Consider the following 17,588-nt stretch of genomic DNA (forward strand, 5'->3'; position numbering starts at 1 on the left):
ACTGGACCCACCTCCAGGACACTTGGGGCAGCAGGTGCAGAATCCTCCAGGGGTGACCTCAGACCCACAAGAAGGACGGCCGTCCCTATCCCTCCAAACCCCACAGGCACAGCCAGCAGCCCTTGGCTTTTTGGTGCAGCGAATCTGCACAGCTGTGATTGGTTGCTCAAGCTGCCGGGGGCGGGGCTGGGCAGGGCGGGGCGGGGCTGGTTGCAGACAGGTGTCCACCCGGACCCAGTGTCTAGCCCCAGCACAGCCCTCACCGGGGCTGATGGCTCCTTCCACACCTGCCCACTCAGCTCCTTCTCCTGACTGTGTCCCTCTCCAGCTCTGCCCTCCCGGCCCAGAAGCCCTGAGCCCTCTGGAGAGGACTAAGCGCCCCAGGCAGGCTGCACCCATGGCCCCTCCAAGTGAGGAGACGCCCCTGATCTCCCAGCGCTCCTGCAGCCTCTCCTCCTCGGAGGCTGGTGCGCTCCACGTGCTGCTGCCTCCTCGGGGTCCGGGGCCTCCTCAGAGGCTGTCTTTCTCCTTTGGGGACCACTCGGCTGAGGAACTGTGTGTGCGGGCTGCCAAGGCCAGCGGTGAGTGGATCCCTAGAGGACTGGGTTAGAGGGAAGGACAGGGCTGTGTGGGGCCCAGACTGGGAGAGGGAATAGTTGCCTACAGGGATCAGCCCTGGAGCTGGGGCTTTAAGGGATGAATAGGAGTTTGGTCAGGGAGGAGGATGGACATTTGAGACTCTGAAGTGTGATGGCACGTGAGATAAAAGAAAGCAGAGGGGAGCCGGGTGTTGTGGCTCACCCCTGTAACCCAGCAGCTTGGGAGGCTGAGGCAGGAGGATCTCGAGTTCAAAGCCAGCCTTAGCTACTTAGGAGACCCTAAGCAACTCAGGGAGACCCTGTCTCTAAATAAAATACAAAATAGGGCTGTGGATGGGGCTCAGTGGTCGAGTGTCCCTGGGTTCAATCCTGGTACCAAAAAGAAAGAAAGAAAAGTACGGATGGGGGAGGGCTTAGAGGGAGGTTGAGTGATGGGTCCTAGCTGAAGGTGAGATAGAGCCCTGGGAGCCTGCGTGGGGTGGCCCAGCAGCCCTGGTGCTCAGGAGGGAGCTCACGGCCCTCTCCTAGGCATCCTGCCCGTGTACCACTCACTCTTTGCCTTGGCCACGGAGGACTTGTCTTGCTGGTTCCCTCCAAGCCACGTCTTCTCTGTGGAAGATGCCGGCACCCAAGTCCTAGTCTACAGACTGCGGTAAGAAGCCCCTCCCAGCCCCAGGGATCATAACATTTTATTGTCTCCCCGAACTTCGAGGACATGATCACAGCCCAATTCATAGATGAGGCTAAAGAGGCCAGAGAGGGTGGTTCACTTGCTCAAGGTAACACAGCAAAGCAAGGGTAAACGACCTGGGCTCTGAGAAGCCTTGACCAAGTCTGCTACAGCACCCCAAACCCTAATCCTGCTGAGGCCAGGTTGCCCGTCACCCAGGGCTTTCTCCTTTCTCACAGCTTTTACTTTCCCAACTGGTTTGGGCTGGAGAAGTGCCACCGCTTTGGGCTACGCAAGGACTTGGCCAGTGCCATCGTGGACCTGCCTGTCCTGGAACACCTCTTTGCCCAGGTGGGAGTCTGCGGGGCTCAACCCAGGGGTGGGATCCCAGGGCGACATGGGCTAGTGGCTAGTGGTTGCTGACCTTCGCTGTGGCCTCCCCCAGCACCGCAGTGACCTGCTGAGTGGGCGCCTACACGTGGGTCTCAGCCTCCAGGAGCAGGGCGAGTGTCTCAGCCTGGCTGTGCTGGACGTGGCCCGGATGGCCTGTGAGCAGGGCCAGCGGCCTGCCCAGCTCCTGAAGACCGTCAGGTGAGGGCCTCTGCTGCGCCTGGCAAGGAGTCAGTGTGGGGCTCCCCTTCAGCCTGTTGTGTCCATGTGACTCAAGGGTCTCTATGAACTCTGTCCCCCACCCGGGCTCCAGCTGGACGGAGGTCCCTCCTCCTGAGCTCAGAGACCTGTGAGGTCCTTGTTTGTCCAGTGAATGCCAATGGCCTCCCCCACACTGAGGTCCTGCCTCAGTTGTGTTCACGAATGTGCCCCTGTCTGCCTCGTGTCCCCATGGAGGCTGCAATTGCCCCTAAAGCTTGGTTTGTGTGTGACCTTGGAGGACCCCCTCCCCGTGCTGAAGGCCAGCTTGCTCCCTTCCAACCCCCACCCACAGCTACAAGGCCTGCCTGCCGCCTGGCCTGCGCGACCTGATCCAGGGTCTGAGCTTCGTGACCCGGAGACGTATTCGGACCACGGTGCGCTGCGCCTTGCGCCGTGTGGCGGCCTGCCAGGCGGATAGACATTCGCTCATGGCCAAGTACATCATGGACCTGGAGCGGCTGGACCCTGCTGGGACCACCGAGACCTTCCGCGTCGGTCTGTCCGGGGCCGCGGGTGGCCAGGATGGGCAGGGGTTGCTCCGTGTGGCTGGCGGCAGCGGCATCTCCTGGAGTCCCGCAGCACAGGAGGTGCGCGCTTGGCCTGGAGGGGGGTTGCACGGGGACCAGCTGGGAGGGAGGGGCCGGCGAGGGGCGGGGTCAGGGGCGGAGCCTAAGGGAGGGTGGGAAAGTGGGCGAGGCTCAGGGAGGGGCGGGGTTGGAGCCATCAACTAGTGGTTGTGGGCGGGGCTTAAACAGTGAGGGATGGGGCGACCAAGGGGCGGCAATGGAATGGGAGGAGCTGAGAAGGGGAGGGGACTTAGTGGTGGGCGGGGCCCAGGGGGCTAACAGAGGGTCCGGGAAAAAGGCGGGACTAAGGGAAGGGGCGGGGCTCCAAGAGCTAGGGACCCAAGGACAGGAGGAGGCGGGGCTTGGCAGGGCGAAGTGGAGGGGAGAGGCCAGGATGGGCGTGGTCGGTGGGATCCAGGCTTCCAAGAGGGACTGAGACCCCAGCCTCAGCCCTCTCCCAATTTCCCAGGTCTTCCAGCCCTTCTGTGACTTTCCAGAAATCGTGGACATCAGCATCAAGCAAGCCCCACGGGTTGGCCCGGCCGGGGAGCACCGCCTGGTCACTGTCACCAGGACGGACAACCAGATCCTGGTGGGTACAGCACCCCTTGCCCTAACACTTCCCCAGAGCGGCAGGGATGCGTGGCCCCGGGGCTGCACCGAGCGCTGATGGGGGTTCTGCGCAGGAGGCCGAGTTCCCGGGGCTGCCTGAGGCGCTGTCCTTCCTGGCTCTGGTGGACGGTTACTTCCGCCTGATTTGCGACTCCCGCCACTTCTTCTGCAAGGAGGTGGCACCGCCACGGCTGCTGGAGGAAGTGGCCGAGCAGTGCTATGGCCCCATTACGTAAGGACTCACCCCTGCCGGCCAGCTCAGGGTCACTCCCCTTCTGGGCCCTCAATGCCCCAGCTTTTCAGGAGCCCTGGACAAGCGGTCAGGTGCTCAAAACGCAACGGTGGCACTCCATGAGGATCTGCCTTCTGTTGCCAAGGGCAGCCTCTCCTGCTTCCCACCCGTGGGACCCCAGGGCCATTTCCTGGAGAGGCCCTGATGCCTGGGTTCACCTACTGCCTCTCCTTAACCTCCCAGGTGAAGTCCTCTGCGGACTTACGCAGGGTGGGGGGGACCCCGGAGAATGTTCCTTGATGAGGGTCCAGGGCTTCAGAAGGATCAGATCAAACCCAGGTCTGGCCTCTCCGCGCCCTCTGTCTCTTGCTGTGGGCTCCCTGTCCGTGTCCTCTCCCTTCACTCCGCCCTCCCTGCAGCCTGGACTTTGCCATCAACAAGCTCAAGGCGGGGGGCTCACTTCCCGGCTCCTACGTTCTCCGTCGCAGCCCCCAGGACTTCGACAGCTTCCTCCTCACTGTGTGTGTCCAGGTTGGTGCACGGAGCGGGCTGCCTGGGGAATGGGACATTCCACCTGAACTGAGTGAGCCTTGGCTCTTGGGGAAGGGGAAAGGCTTGGAGACCCGAGAGAGGCCTGTGCTGAGGGAGGAGGAGGAGGGGAAGTGCGGCCCAGCCCCTACTCAGGGTCTCTCCCCTCTGCAGACACCCCTCGGCCCTGACTACAAGGGCTGCCTCATCCGGCGGGACCCCGTAGGAACCCTCTCACTGGTCGGCCTTGGCCGTCCTCACAGCAGCCTTCGGGAGCTGCTGGCAGCCTGCTGGGACGGCGGGCTTCACGTGGATGGAGTTGCCCTGAAGCTTAGCTCCTGCTGCACCCCCAGACCCAAAGGTGAGCCCACCTTCTCCCCTGAGCCGGGCCATCCATCTGCAGCCCTGATTTTCTACACCCGTGACAACTCTTGTGTGGTGACAAGTGGCAGAAACCACAGGTCCAGGTGGTTTCTTGGCCCCTGGGCTAGCGTTCAGCCTTCAGGTACAGGTGGATCCAGGCACAGCTGGATCTGAGCGATACCAGTAGCATGTACTTTCTCTCCATCTCCTTCCTCTTGTGGGTGACAAGAAGAGGAAAGAGTTTTGCTCAGACAAACCCCTCTGAAGGGACAGCTCCCTAGGAGCACCAGTCGGTGCTCTGGTGACACGCCCCAAGGGCTCCTTCCTCGCTGCTCACATCCCTCACCCCTTCTCAGGATCTCCTTTCAAATAAACTGTGTCCCCTGAGTCTTCATCTCAGAGGACCCCCAACTAAGAGAGCTCCTTGATTCTTGGGGACCTTTCCCTGACCTCTGATTGTCTCCCTCCCCCCCCCATAGAAAAGACCAACTTGACTGTGGTCCGGAGGGGCTGCGGCCCACCCTCCACCTCCCCTGTCCAGCCCCAGTCCCAACATAAGCTGAATCAGATGATGTTCCACAAGATCCCTGCCAACAGCCTGGAGTGGGTAAGGGTCCCCAGGAAGTGGGGGGCTCCCTCCTGGGGACCAGAGACTCAGCTCAGCATCCGCCTGTCCCACGCAGCCTCCGGCTGTAACCTCCCCAGCCTCTGTTTCCCCATCTGCCAAACGGGGCAGTGCCCGTGTCTCACAGAGGCCGAGCCAGGAGCGGGGCCCCACAGAGCCCCTCACTGGCCTCTCCTGCTGCCCCCCTGCTCCAGCATGAGAACCTGGGCCACGGGTCCTTCACCAAGATTTACCGGGGATGTCGCCACGAGGCTGTGGATGGGGAGGCCCGCTCGACAGAGGTGCTCCTGAAGGTCATGGATGCCAAGCACAGGAACTGCATGGAGGTGAGCCCGGTGAGGACAGATGCTGGGGCCAGGGCTGGCCGGAGGGAGGGCCTTGGATTCGGAGAGATTAAAAGACACACAAGGCTGCAAAGCAATAAAGCGCCCCTGCGGTCCCAGCTGCTCAGGAGGCTGAGGCAGGAGGATCCCTTGAGCCCAGGGGTTGAAGGCCAGCCCGGGAAACAAAACACATGGCTAAGTGCATGGCTAAGGAGGCGTGAGGAGGCCAGTTGGCCGGAGAGGAGAGCAATGCAGTGGACATCAGCAGGGGCTGGACACAGAGAGGAAAGTTAAGCTCTTTTCAAACCCAATTCTGTGTGAGAGACTCAAGGTAAATGAGAGTGGGACTTCCGCTCCCCATCAGAAAATCATCATCAAGTGTTGTGTGCGTTGATGGTGAACTTCAGGGCCAAAGGGGGCCTGTGGCCCGTTCTCCTGGTGAGGGTTTTTGAGCACTAAGTCCGGGGTCCTCGGTTCCATCCCAGAGTCCAAGGAACTCATGCACCTCCTCCCCCTTCCCGCCCTCCCCAGTCCTTCCTGGAAGCTGCGAGCTTGATGAGTCAGGTGTCCTACCCGCATCTGGTGCTGCTCCACGGCGTGTGCATGGCTGGAGACAGTGAGAGCCCCGAGCCCCACCCCGGCACCCCGAGCCCTGGCTGTTCCCCACCCCCACTCAGCAATAGCTGAGCCCCCAGATGGTCCCCAGGGTCCACCAGGTTCCCACCAGTCCTCCAGAATGACCTCGAGTCTGTGCTGCCCTGCGCGGCCGCATAACCTCTCTGGCTCTGGGTTCCACCAGCTCAGCTGAGAAGCTATTTTTCGGGAGTCTGGTGTGTGCCAGGAGCTGGCACACGGCCTGGAAGGTGACAGAGCAAGAAAGGGCACCGTGGATGCTCAGGGGACCCTTTTGGGTAGAGGGCCTTTCCAGAGTCAAGGGCGAGGATGGAGAAGGGGGGGATGAGGCAGAGTTCCAAGAGCAGGAGAGGCTTGGAAGCAGGAGAGTGACCCTAGGTGAGGAGAAGATGGGGATGGGTGGGAAGGAGGTGGGCGGAGCCAGCGCTAGGGACCCCCCCAGCGCAGGGTGGGCGGAGCCTGCCGACACTGGGCACCTCCCTCACCCTGCTGCCGCTGCCACCAGGCATCATGGTGCAGGAATTCGTCCTCCTGGGAGCCATAGACACCTACCTGCGCAAGCATGGCCACCTGGTGCCAGCCAGCTGGAAGCTGCAGGTGGTCAAACAGCTGGCCTATGCCCTCAACTACCTGGTGAGTGCGCTCCAGCCCCGGGGTGGAGGGGGAGTGGACGTGGGCACAGACAGTTTCCTAAGGAGGCCAGGGGGCATTTTAGAGTGGAAAAGCCGTGCGCAGGCGCCGAGGTGTGGGAGCCCTGGGAGGGGATGACTGGTTGGCCCCGAGGTCAAGGGAGGCAGGGAGAGTAGTGAGTGCGAGGGCCCGCCTGGGGAAAGGGTCCCCAAAGAGTGAACATGAGAATTGGGGTTTTGGAGCTTGTGTAGGAGTTCGTCAAGAGAAAGGCAGGAGGGTGTGTCAGACTGAGGAGGGGCCTGGGCAGAGGCGCGCAGGCTGTAAAGGGTGTTGCCCACCCTGGGTCCCGTGAGACAGTTGCGTTGGCAGGAGCTCTGGGTGGGATGTCAAAGAGAACCTCATGTAAAAAGTGAGCAAGGGTCTTAACTGCAGGCTGAGGGCTTTGGCTTGGACCAGTGGGGAGACAATGGGGAGCCACAGGGTGGGGTGTTTTTTGAGAAGGGGAGAGACACAGTCAGGTGGGTTAGAGGAGCCAAGACAGGACACCAGGAGTCTGGGGAGGTTGCCGGAGTCCATCAGAGCTGAAGCGGGTGGGCTTTGAAGGGTGTGTAGGAGTTTGCCAAACAGGATTCACTCATCAAGCCCTGGCTGGCATTTCCCATGCCCCGCCCACTCAGGAGGACAAAGGCCTCCCTCATGGCAACGTCTCAGCCCGGAAGGTGCTCCTGGCTCGGGAGGGGGCTGATGGGAGCGCGCCTTTCATCAAGCTGAGCGACCCTGGTGTCAGCCCCACTGTGCTAAGCCTGGAAAGTAAGTGCCTAAGGAAGTGGGCTCGGAAGGGTGTGCAGGAGTCTGCCGGGCGGAACGTGGTCCATCAGTCCTTCCTGCATTTCCCTGTGCCCGGCCCACTCAGGAGCACAGAGGTCTCCTCCACGGCAGTGACCCCTGACCCTGTCCCTGTCCCTCAGTGCTCACCGACAGGATCCCCTGGGTGGCGCCCGAGTGTCTCCAGGAGACGCAGACGCTCGGCTTGGAAGCCGACAAGTGGGGGTTTGGTGCCACAGTCTGGGAGGTGTTCAGCGGGATCCCGATGCCCCTCATCAACCTGGACCCCGCCAAGGTCAGCACTCCCAGTGGACTGAAGTGCAGCTCCGGGAAGTTGGTGGACTCAGGTGGGGGGATCCTGAGGATGGGCCGGAGGTGACCGCCCTCTCCTCCCCACCTCAGAAACTCAAGTTTTATGAGGACCAACAGCAGCTGCCGGCCCCCAAGTGGACAGAGCTGGCCCTGCTGATCCAGCAGTGCATGGCCTACGAGCCAGGCCAGAGGCCCTCCTTCCGAGCTGTCATCCGGGACCTCAACAGCCTCATCACTTCGGGTACCAGTGGGGGTGGGCAGAGTGGGTGGGGCTGCAGTGTCCTGTTGGGCCAGTGGGAGGAGCATGGTTCGCATTCAGAGCCTGCCAGGTGCCTGGCAAGGTTGGAGGCGGTGATGACTGTTCACAGTCAGCATGAGCCATGAGGGCTGCTATAACAAACAGGCCCCTAACTCAAAGTTCAAGTCAATGGAAGTTTAGTTCTCATTTGATGAGGGTGTCCAGGTCCATAGCACTTGGCACTTTGTGAATCTACCCAGCTGGCTTTCCAATGGCTGGAACTGGAGGAGCACCACAACACCTCCCGCATCCATCCCAGTTCACTCAAATTCTGATCTCATAGGAGATGGGCAATGGGGTCTCACCAGGCCCCTCTGGGTCTGTACCATATGTGTGCAGTGGGCGAGGGGGCTGCCTTGGCCCAGAAGGTGCCTCTTTCCATTTCCCACAAGGTACTCTTTGCCTTGCCATAGTGCACAGAGAGGGGTAGTATGCAGATCTGCAGTTACACAGCAGATCAGCTTAAGAGCCGCCAGAATGAAATGTGCTGCTCACCACTCTCTGTGCCCCTAGACTATGAGCTCCTCTCAGACCCAACCCCTGGCACCCTGGCGCCCCGCGACGGGTTGTGGAGTGGTGCCCAGCTCTATGCCTGCCAGGACCCCACGATCTTTGAGGAAAGACACCTCAAGTACATCTCACAGCTGGGAAAGGTGAGGGGGCTGGACTGAGGGGGCAGGGCAGACCCCAGGCTTGAGGATACCAGCTCTGTCTCTCCCCAGGGCAACTTTGGCAATGTGGAGTTGTGCCGCTATGACCCGCTGGGTGACAACACGGGCGCCCTGGTGGCTGTGAAGCAGCTGCAGCACAGTGGGCCAGATCAGCAGAGGGACTTCCAGCGGGAGATCCAGATCCTCAAAGCCATGCACAGTGACTTTATTGTGAAGTACCGTGGTGTCAGCTATGGCCCCGGTGAGCCACCTCTGGGAGCTCTTCCAATTGCACCTACTCCTGCTGTTACTGCATGTGGGCTCAGAATGCCAACCAGGAACGATTCACGTTTGGTAATCTAGATTCAGATGGCCATTGGTTCAAACCCTGCCTCTGCTCCTTACCAGCCCGGCAAAACCTTCAGCAGGCCGTTTAACCCGAGTCTCGGTTTCCCAACTGAAAAATGGGCTATTATGAGATTTAAATATATCAATGTATGTTGTAGAAGGTGCTCAAGAGAAATACCATTGTTGCTGTTCCCATTTTGTGGATAGCAACACTGAGGTAACAGGACACAAGGAAAAGTGGGAGGTCGGCTGTAGTGGGGTGCATCTGTAATCCTAGCTGCTCAGGAGGCTGAGGCAGGAGGATCCAAAGTTTGAGCCCAGCCTCAGCAATTGAGCGAGACCCTGTCTCAAAATAAAGTAGAAAAGGTTGGGGATGTAGCTCAGTTTACAGTGGTTGCTAGCATGTAAAAGGCTTGAGTTCCATCCCCAGTACTGAAAATAAATAAATAAATAAATAAATAAAAACACCAGGGAGCTGTCAGGGCCGGTGGGCCTTCGGTGACACCTCTCACCCTCTGCAGGTCGCCAGAGCTTGCGGCTGGTCATGGAGTACCTGCCCAGCGGATGCCTGCGTGACTTTCTGCAGCGGCACCGCGCACGCCTGGACTCGAGCCGCCTCCTCCTCTACGCCTCGCAGATCTGCAAGGTGCGGGGCGGGAGTGAGGGTGGGGCGACCCCAGGACCTTTGGGGCCCATCGGATAGGGTGCAGGCTGAGGGGTGGTGGGATTGCGGGGTGGGGTCGAGTTGGGCTCTGTCAGAGCGGAGCCCAGGAGTCCGGGGTAGGCTCCGGCTTGGAGTCTGGGTCGGGTTGGGGTGGAATTCCGATCCAGTTTGGGGTCCCTCCGCAAGTGCACGGCGCCCGCCCGCAGGGCATGGAGTACCTGGGCTCCCGCCGCTGCGTGCATCGCGACCTGGCGGCCCGGAACATCCTGGTGGAGAACGAGGCTCACGTCAAGATCGCCGACTTCGGCTTGGCCAAGCTGCTGCCGCTCGACAAGGACTACTACGTGGTTCGCGAGCCCGGCCAGAGCCCCATCTTCTGGTAGGGACCCACCCTGGGCGCCCGGCCCCGCCCCTACCTGGCATAGACCACGCCCCTTGACAGTAGCCCCGCCCACCGCCCGCTATGCCACGCCCCATCCGAGGCTCCTCCCCCTCCTCCCATCTCCAGCCCCTTGCCCAGGCCCCCCCGCCCCCCCGCCATGGCCCCGCCCACCAGTAAACACTGGCCCCGCCTCCCCCCTCTACTGGCCTGGCCTCCAGCCTTAGCCCCGCCCCCCTCCCCACCGGGCTCAGCCCCCACCCCACAGGGTCCTGGCTCCGTCCCCTCCCGCCCCTTAGCGCCTGGCCTTGCCCTGGTGCCAGGTGGGGGCGGAGAACCCCCGTGTCCTCCAGTCAGGGAACCAGGCCTCCTAGCCGCCACCTACCCTGGCAGTTCCCTGTCTCGCGTCCGTCCTCGGCCCCCCAGAATCTCAACTCCCCGTCCCCCCGCCAGGTACGCCCCCGAGTCCCTCTCCGACAACGTCTTCTCGCTCCAGTCCGACGTCTGGAGCTTCGGGGTGGTCCTCTACGAGCTCTTCACCTACAGCGACAAGAGCTGCAGCCCCTCCGCCGTGAGCAGCGTCCGCACCCGCTCCCTGGTGGCCCATCCCCATCCTGCCTTCTGCTGGGATCCCTAATTCTAGGCCCCGAGGGGAGGACCCTCTTCCTGCCACCCACACCCAGGGCGGCCCCTCCCCCTTCCCCTCCCCCTTTCACTGTGGCAGACCCCCAGCCCCCACCCCGCCGCCCCTTCCCCCGTCGCGGATGGCCCGTCCCCAAGGCGGCTCTCCCTTTTGGTCCCAGGAGTTCTTGCGAATGATGGGGTGCGAGCGAGACGCCCCGGCCCTCTGCCGCCTCTTGGAGCTCCTGGCCGAGGGCCAGAGGCTGCCGGCGCCCCCCGCCTGTCCCCGTGAGGTGAGCGCTGAAGGGCAGGCTCGGGTTCCCGGGGTCTCGGGGTCTCAGCTCCCCACCGCCTTGTCTCTTGATTGGCGGCTGGGACTGGCTGTGCTGCTGGAGGGGATCCTGACCCCGAGGTAGCCCCGGGCGCCCTGTGTGGCAGCTCACAAACGCTCATCAGAACCTCAGTTTACTCATTTCCAAAATGGGGATAGTAAGGTCTCCTGGGGAGGGAGGATTAGACTGGGCAGTGCCTACAAGAGCCCAGCTCGGAGCCCTGCCTGCTGTGTGTGCTTCAGAAGTGATGGTGATTCTCGCGGCTTACGATCTTGTGTGTGTGAGACAGGTGGGAGGTCAGGCACAAATTCATCCCCTCAGGTCACCACTCATTGAATGCCAACTGTGTGCCAGACCCTGAAGAGGGGAGTTAGTAGGGCAGAGAAGAGACAGATACTCTCTGTCTTCAATTGAACAAGAGCATGGAGTACCTGGGCTCCCGCTGCTGCGTGCATCTCGACCTGGCCTGGGCACTTTGACATAAGAAACAAACAGCCAAAACCTTGAAAGAGATAAACAGGGAGGAATGGTGGAATGGGGTCACCAGGAGGTCCTGTTAGAGGGGGTGATGCCTGACAGAGGAGGAGAAGCCCATCCCTGGGTACAGATGGGAGAAGGGATCCCAGTGTACCTACAGCAGGTGCAAAGGCCCTGAGGTGGGAATGAACTTGGTGGGTTTAGATAACAGTGAGGCAGAGGTAGGAGTGGCTACAGAGCAAACATGAGAGGGCGGGAGGGCGGAGATGCTAGGAGGAGGGCTTCAGGACTGGGATCCCCTGGGAGCTGTGGGAGGAGAAGTGGGATGGAGATTGATTTCTGTTTTAAAACTGTGAACAGGAGTCTCATCCTTCCAGCTGCCTGGGCCTGATCCCACTGTACTCCCGTCCTTTCAGGTTCATGAACTTATGAAGCTGTGCTGGGCCTTTAGCCCACAGGACCGGCAGACCTTCAGTGTCCTGGGTCCCCAGCTGGACGCGCTGTGGAGTGGAAACCGGGGGTAGCAGCCAAGGGCGTCAGACCTACGCCTTCTCCGCTGGCTCATCCCAAGGGCAAACCTGTTCCCTGTCCTCTTTATATCTCCAGAACTCAGATCTCCGTGTGACCTCAGGCAGGGGACTGCCCCTCTCTGGTCCCCTGAGGCCTTGGGAGGGTCCCCTGCTTCATGAAGACCCCTCCTGGGGCAGATGACATTGGTCAGCAGCCTGGTGGCCCCAGGAACTTGTAAAGATGCAAGGCAGATGGCTCCTGAGCCCTGCCCGCAGATGCAAGGGATAAAATTCAAGCCCCTCCTGGCCTCCCATCCCTTCTTGGTGTGGCCCTGAGTTTCCTTTCTTCTTCCCAAAGTGGATACAATGTAACTTTAAGTATATGATCTCAGGCGTTGCTTTTTGGGGGGTACAGGGGATTGCACTCAGGGGCACTTGACCACTGAGCCCCACCCCCAGCCCTATTTTGTATTTTATTTAGAGACAGGGTCTCACTGAGTAGCTTAGGACCTCACTAAGTTGCTGAGGCTGGCTTTGAACTTGAGATCCTCCTGCCTCAGCCTCCAGAGCGCTGGGATTACAGGGGTGCGCCACGGCGCCTGGCGAGGGCGTTGCTCTTTGACCCAAGGATGAGGTGCTGTCCTGCTTGGGGTTTGCAGGACAGAGCCTGTGTCTGTTCCGGATGGAGTAAGGGGACGGGAGGCCGGGGTTCCAGTGTCCCCTTAGCCATGCCTGAGTGTCCCTGGACTTCAGTTTCCCTACCTGTCAGTAGGGCCCTTTCTGTCCTGACCCTCTAAGGTCCCACAACAGATGATGTGAGAGCCTGGTGGGAACTTTTGAGGCAATTGAGAGAAGGAACAGCATTCCTGGCAGAGAGAACAGCACACCAAGGGTGAAGGGGCTCAGAGTACGGAGGTGAAGAGGCCAGGTGTTGGAGCCCACCTTTCCCCCACTTACTGTGTGAGGGTGGGCAAGTTGCTTCTCCTCTCTGATCTCAGTTCTGCAAGGGCAGAACTGGCCCTTTGGTGGTAGAGGCAACTTTCTGAGGCTGGTGAGGAGGTGTCTGGTTCGGGTTATGCTCCCATCACTCTTCTTTATCTGAAGGGTTTTCTGTTACTTTGCCTCCCTGTGAAGCTCTTATTCATCTCTCAAAACCCCAGCTGTCATGACCTTCTGTGTGGCCCCCACACACGCTGCACCGGCCCTGTCCTGCCCTCCAGTCTAACCGCTGACATGGGGGCTCTTTGGGGCCTGAGCTAAGGTCTTAGCTCAGGGTGGGCACACAGTGGAGTCTGGGAGTGTTTGTTGAATGAATAAAGGATTCAGTGGGAAGGAGGATTTGTTGGTGTTCTTGGGTCTGAGGGTCTGACAGGGCTGTGGGCCAGGTCACCTTGGGGGTCCATTGTGGGATTCTTGGGCCAGACTGGGGAGGAGGGCAAGTGGGGGAGACCTTGGCCAGAGGACAGGCCTCCTCCCCTCCAGCCCAGCTGCCGGCCTTGGCTGCCACCGTCCTGGGAGAGCTGATTACAGGTTCCTGGGGGGCGGAAGGAACAGCCTGCTCTGGGGTCAGAGGGCAAGGCTGGGCAGCAGAAGGCAAGACTACGGGATGGGGCAGCCTCAGCTGGGGCAGGCCAGCCCCCATGACACAGAGACGGAGAAGGGGGGAGACAGGGAGGCTGAGCGATGGAGGCCAAGAGACTTAGAAACAGAGACCAAGGACCTCAGAGGTCTCCATCCCGCTCTCTCAGCCCCAGCAAGGCCCCGATTTGCTGGGAAAAGGGAGGGAGGGGGGCTGCTCTGGGAGGGAGCCAATCCTGCTGCCCACCCAGCTCCCCTCTCTCAGCCTCAGTTTCCTTCTTTGGCAAAAGGGAACCATAAGATTCCCCCACCCACCCCCTAGGCCTTAGGCAGGCCCAGGACAGACGGGCTGCACCGTGGTCTCCAGCCTGGCTCCCGGGAGACCCTGTGTGTGGAGACCCCCTCCCTGGGGCTTGGAGGAGACCCAGGCCCTGCTCAGTCCCCTGGGGCCTTGGACAGGCCTGGGGTCCCTGTGTGGCCCTCAGTTTCCTCCCGTGGGCAGTGTCAGGGAGGAAGTGTCTGAACCTGCTGAGCTCAGGAGACCCGGCAGCCCCCCATGCTGGCTTCCCCCTTTCTTTCTCTGTCTGCTGTCCATCTGTCTCTGTCTGTCTGTCTCTGGGGGACTGACCCAGGCCGGATGCATTCATTTGCTCACACTGAGTCCCGTGGTGGAGCGTCCCCTGGGGGAGGCGGCTCCAGCCCCAGGCCCTGATCCCACCCTTGACCTTGGCCCGGCCGCTGGGAAGGCTGTGTTCCTCCTCCAAGGGCCCCCAGCTGCAGCGGCCCAGGCCCTATAAGAGGAGAGTCCCGGGAGGGGCTGGGCGTCTTCTGCCACCATGGACCCTCATCTGCCGGCCCGGGCACTGGCGCTGCTGGTAGCAGCCCTGGTGCTGGCGCTGGGCCCCGCGGTCGCCCTGGATGCGCGCGAGAAGCTGTGCGGGCAGCACTTCGTGCGCGAGCTGGTGCGCTTGTGCGGGGGCCCGCGCTGGTCCCCCGAGGCTGGGAAGCCGGCGCCAGGCGGCGACCGTGAGTGGGGACGGGCGGGGACTGCGCTCGGGGATGCCTGGGTGGAACAGGTGCAGGCGGGCAGGCGGTGAAAGTCGCCAGAGGCTGAGTCCCCTGCGGGTGTGGGGACCCTGGGCGCAGGAGAGCAGGACATTGCAGTGCGCGGGCGGGACGCTCTGTATTGAACAACATCTTGATTTTGATGAATTTTCCCCTTAATTTTGATGTATTAAAAAGATTTTTGTTTTGAGACCAGGTGTCCGAGGCTGGCTCTGAACTCCCCATCCTCCTGCCTCAGCCTCCAGAGCCGCTGGGAGACCCTGACTCTAAATAAAAAAAATAAAGGGGGAGGGGCGCTGGGGATGTGGCTGGGGGTAGAGCTCCCGGGTTCAATCCCCAGTGTACATGGGGGGTTATTGCTTTATATTTTTTTATTGTCATTGTCATGGTGCTGGGATTGGAACCTATGGCCTGATGCATGCCGGGCACCAGCTTTATCACTGAGCCCCATCCCCAGTCCCTAAAATATTCGTCTTGGTTTTTTGCTGCCTTCTCTGTGCCTCTTCCTCCTTATTCTGTCCCTGAGTCTCGTGTAGAGGGTGCTGGGTCCCTGGGTGTCCCCTTCCTGCACACGTGTGCACCTGGAGGGGCCCCACCAACTCTGCTCTTCGGGGAGTGTGTGGGTCCATCTCTGACCAGGTCTTGGACCTGCTGGGGAACCACACCATCTGCAGCTCCGGGAGCCCAACATTCTTTGGGTGGGGCTTGGGGCAGGCAGGTGGCAGGTGGGGACATGTACGGCTGGGGACATAAGTATGGGCATGAGAGTGGATGACAGAACAAACAGCTTCCTGTGTGTGCAGGGGCCCCAAATAAGCAAGCCAGTTTCTCTCTCTCTTTCTGTACCAGAATTGAACCCAGGGCACTCGACCACGGAGCCACATCCCAGCCCTATTTTATTTAGAGGCAGGGCCTCACTTTTGCTGAGGCTGGCTTTGAGCTCACCATCCTCCTGCTTCAGCCTCCTGAGCCGCTGGGATGGCAGGTGCGCCCCACTGCGCCAGGCTTTTATTTTTTATTTATAGACAGGGCCTCACTAAGTTGCTGAGGCTGGCCTCAAACCTACTTTCCTCCTGCCTCAGCCTCCTGAGCTGCTGGATCACAGGCGGTGCCACCGCACGCAGCCACTCCCTGTTCCCTGTGCATGACAAGCCTCTGGTGGGTCCTCGGCTGGGTGCACAGAGTGTGGGGTGTCCTCTGGGACCCCCGTTCCCTGATGACTTCTGCTCTGTCCCCAGGTGAGCTGCTGCAGTGGCTGGCGGGAAGACACCTCCTTCACGGGCTGGTGGTGGACGGGGACACTGCGCTAGTGCCTGGCCCTGGGGCCCTGCTCCCGGCTTTTCACCACCGCCGCCGCCGGCGGGAAGTGGCCGCCAACCCCGCAAGGCGCTGCTGCCGCAGTGGCTGCACCCAGCAGGACCTGAGGGCTCTCTGTCCCCACTGAGCCCTCCCTGGGGGTGGTCCCAGGGACAGGCCCAGAGGCCCAGAGCACCGTGATGACCAGGGGCGGGGCCTGGTGGGACAGGCGCTCACCCCCTCTGCAGGCCACTGTGAGCTTCCTGTGAAGCCATCGGGGGACACACCGCAACCTGGACTTGAGGATCCCCCGGGTCATGGAGCTGACACACGGGGGTCCCAGACGCTGCCCTCCTTGTCCCCAATGGGAAATAAACCATCCAGAGCAGCTCCGCGTGTTCTCTAGAGAAGGGGACGAGTCTGGGTCAGCCCCTGCGTGGGCCCGTCCTGAGGGTCACCGCCGTGCAAAGGGGGAAACTGGAGCCCTCAGAGGGCACTTGGTGCCCGCGGCAGGGCTTCTCCCAGCTCTCCTCCAAGGGACCCCCCACCTCCAGCCGTGGAGCAGTGGACACAATCCAGAAATTCCTGAGTGACCATCAGAGTGGACATTGATTACTCCAGCTCTGAGCGTTCCTCTCACACACCCTCCCTCCACCCTGGGTGGCGGATTGTATGATAGGACCCTTACGTAAGACTAGTGAAGCATTTGGCTCAGTGACCCATTTACCTAGTGTCCAGGGCTGCTGTCACCAAGGACCACAAATTGGATGACTTAAACCACAGGAATTGATTCTCAGTTTGGAGGCCGCTCGTCTGGAGGCTAGGTGTTGCAGGGTTAGAGGCCCTGCGAGAGAATTCCCGGCCTTTCTCCTGGTAACTCCTGAAATCCTTAGTGTCTCGGTTTGTGGCCACCTCTCCTCCATCATCACGTGACCTTCTGCTCTGTGGGCGTCTTTCAAACACCCCTGCTGGGTTTAGAGGCCACCCTAATACAGCCCTCAATGTTTACCTTAATTCCATCTGTGAAGATCCTCTTTCCAGATAAGGCCGCATTCCGAGCTCCTAGGCGACATGAATCCCTGTGGGAGGAGGAGGATGCGGCCCAGGACTGCAGGGCAGCCGTGGGGCAATGGGGAGCCAGAGAGGGGGTGTGAGTGTGAGCAGGGACGGGGGGGGGGCAGTTGTGGCCTGGATGTCCCCACATGCTGGGTCCTGTCACCTGGTTTTGGGTCTCCAAGCCGTCACCTCTCTGGTGCCTGCCTGTTCAGTCTTTTCCAGGTTTGCTTTTTTGCTACAAGGTGGGTCCCTACGGGACCCTTCCCCCAGGAGGCCGGAGGAGCACCCGGCAGGCTGTGAGGCACACAGTAGGCGCCCAGTAGGTACTTGGGGGAGGAGAGGAGGGTTGGAGATGCACAGCCATTGTCCTGGCGGGAGGAGAAGTGAACCGGGCGGGGCTGGATGGTGGCCCCACAGGATTCAGAAGGGGGTCTAATGTCCCACCCGTCAGGAGCAGTGCCACCCACCGCCTTTCACTCCAGGTCCTGAAAACCCTCAGCATGAATCAGCCTTGGCAGATGTGAGCTGGGGGCAATAGGGAGCCACAGAGGGCGTGTGAGCGGGGCTGGGGTGAGGTCCATATGCCTGACAGAAGCCCTCTGCCCCCACCTCAACCACACACTGCCGCCACGGGTACTTCCTCCTGCAATGAGGCTTGAAGAGACAGATGTGGACCAGGCTCTCCTTGACACTTAGAAACAGCTACTTTAAAAAATAAATCGATCTCCAGGTTTCCACAAAATGCT

General features: G+C 60.8%; 2 protein-coding genes across 2 annotated transcripts; both read left to right on the forward strand.

The window, feature by feature from the left end:
• Positions 1-330: 330 nt before the first annotated feature.
• Positions 331-13,126, forward strand: Jak3 (Janus kinase 3). The gene is made up of 23 exons (XM_026389975.2): positions 331-581; positions 1,128-1,251; positions 1,509-1,620; positions 1,715-1,860; positions 2,213-2,507; positions 2,956-3,078; positions 3,173-3,330; positions 3,750-3,861; positions 4,033-4,219; positions 4,701-4,828; positions 5,041-5,172; positions 5,701-5,785; positions 6,308-6,435; positions 7,110-7,242; positions 7,401-7,552; positions 7,660-7,810; positions 8,381-8,520; positions 8,590-8,779; positions 9,387-9,511; positions 9,736-9,908; positions 10,362-10,479; positions 10,712-10,822; positions 11,755-13,126. The coding sequence occupies exons 1-23, from the start codon at positions 398-400 to the stop codon at positions 11,860-11,862; spliced, it is 3,315 nt and encodes a 1,104-aa protein (XP_026245760.2). The 5' UTR covers positions 331-397; the 3' UTR covers positions 11,863-13,126.
• Positions 13,127-14,261: 1,135 nt separating this feature from the next.
• On the forward strand, positions 14,262-15,934 carry Insl3 (insulin like 3). Its single transcript, XM_026390113.2, has 2 exons — positions 14,262-14,451; positions 15,729-15,934. Exons 1-2 carry the CDS (start codon positions 14,262-14,264, stop codon positions 15,932-15,934), a joined length of 396 nt encoding a protein of 131 aa, XP_026245898.2.
• The last annotated feature ends 1,654 nt before the right edge of the window (positions 15,935-17,588 follow it).

Source organism: Urocitellus parryii, chromosome 3 (assembly GCF_045843805.1).
Source record: "Urocitellus parryii isolate mUroPar1 chromosome 3, mUroPar1.hap1, whole genome shotgun sequence".
Taxonomy (NCBI): Eukaryota; Metazoa; Chordata; class Mammalia; order Rodentia; family Sciuridae; genus Urocitellus; species Urocitellus parryii.

Coding starts and splice junctions, on each gene's coding strand:
- Jak3 (XM_026389975.2), top strand. CDS start 398: ATGGCCCCTCCAAGTGAGGAGACGCCCCTGATCTCCCAGCGCTCCTGC. Junction 1,621..1,714: donor TGGAACACCTCTTTGCCCAG/GTGGGAGTCTGC, acceptor GGCCTCCCCCAG/CACCGCAGTGACCTGCTGAG. Junction 3,862..4,032: donor TCCTCACTGTGTGTGTCCAG/GTTGGTGCACGG, acceptor TCCCCTCTGCAG/ACACCCCTCGGCCCTGACTA.
- Insl3 (XM_026390113.2), top strand. CDS start 14,262: ATGGACCCTCATCTGCCGGCCCGGGCACTGGCGCTGCTGGTAGCAGCC. Junction 14,452..15,728: donor GCCGGCGCCAGGCGGCGACC/GTGAGTGGGGAC, acceptor CTCTGTCCCCAG/GTGAGCTGCTGCAGTGGCTG.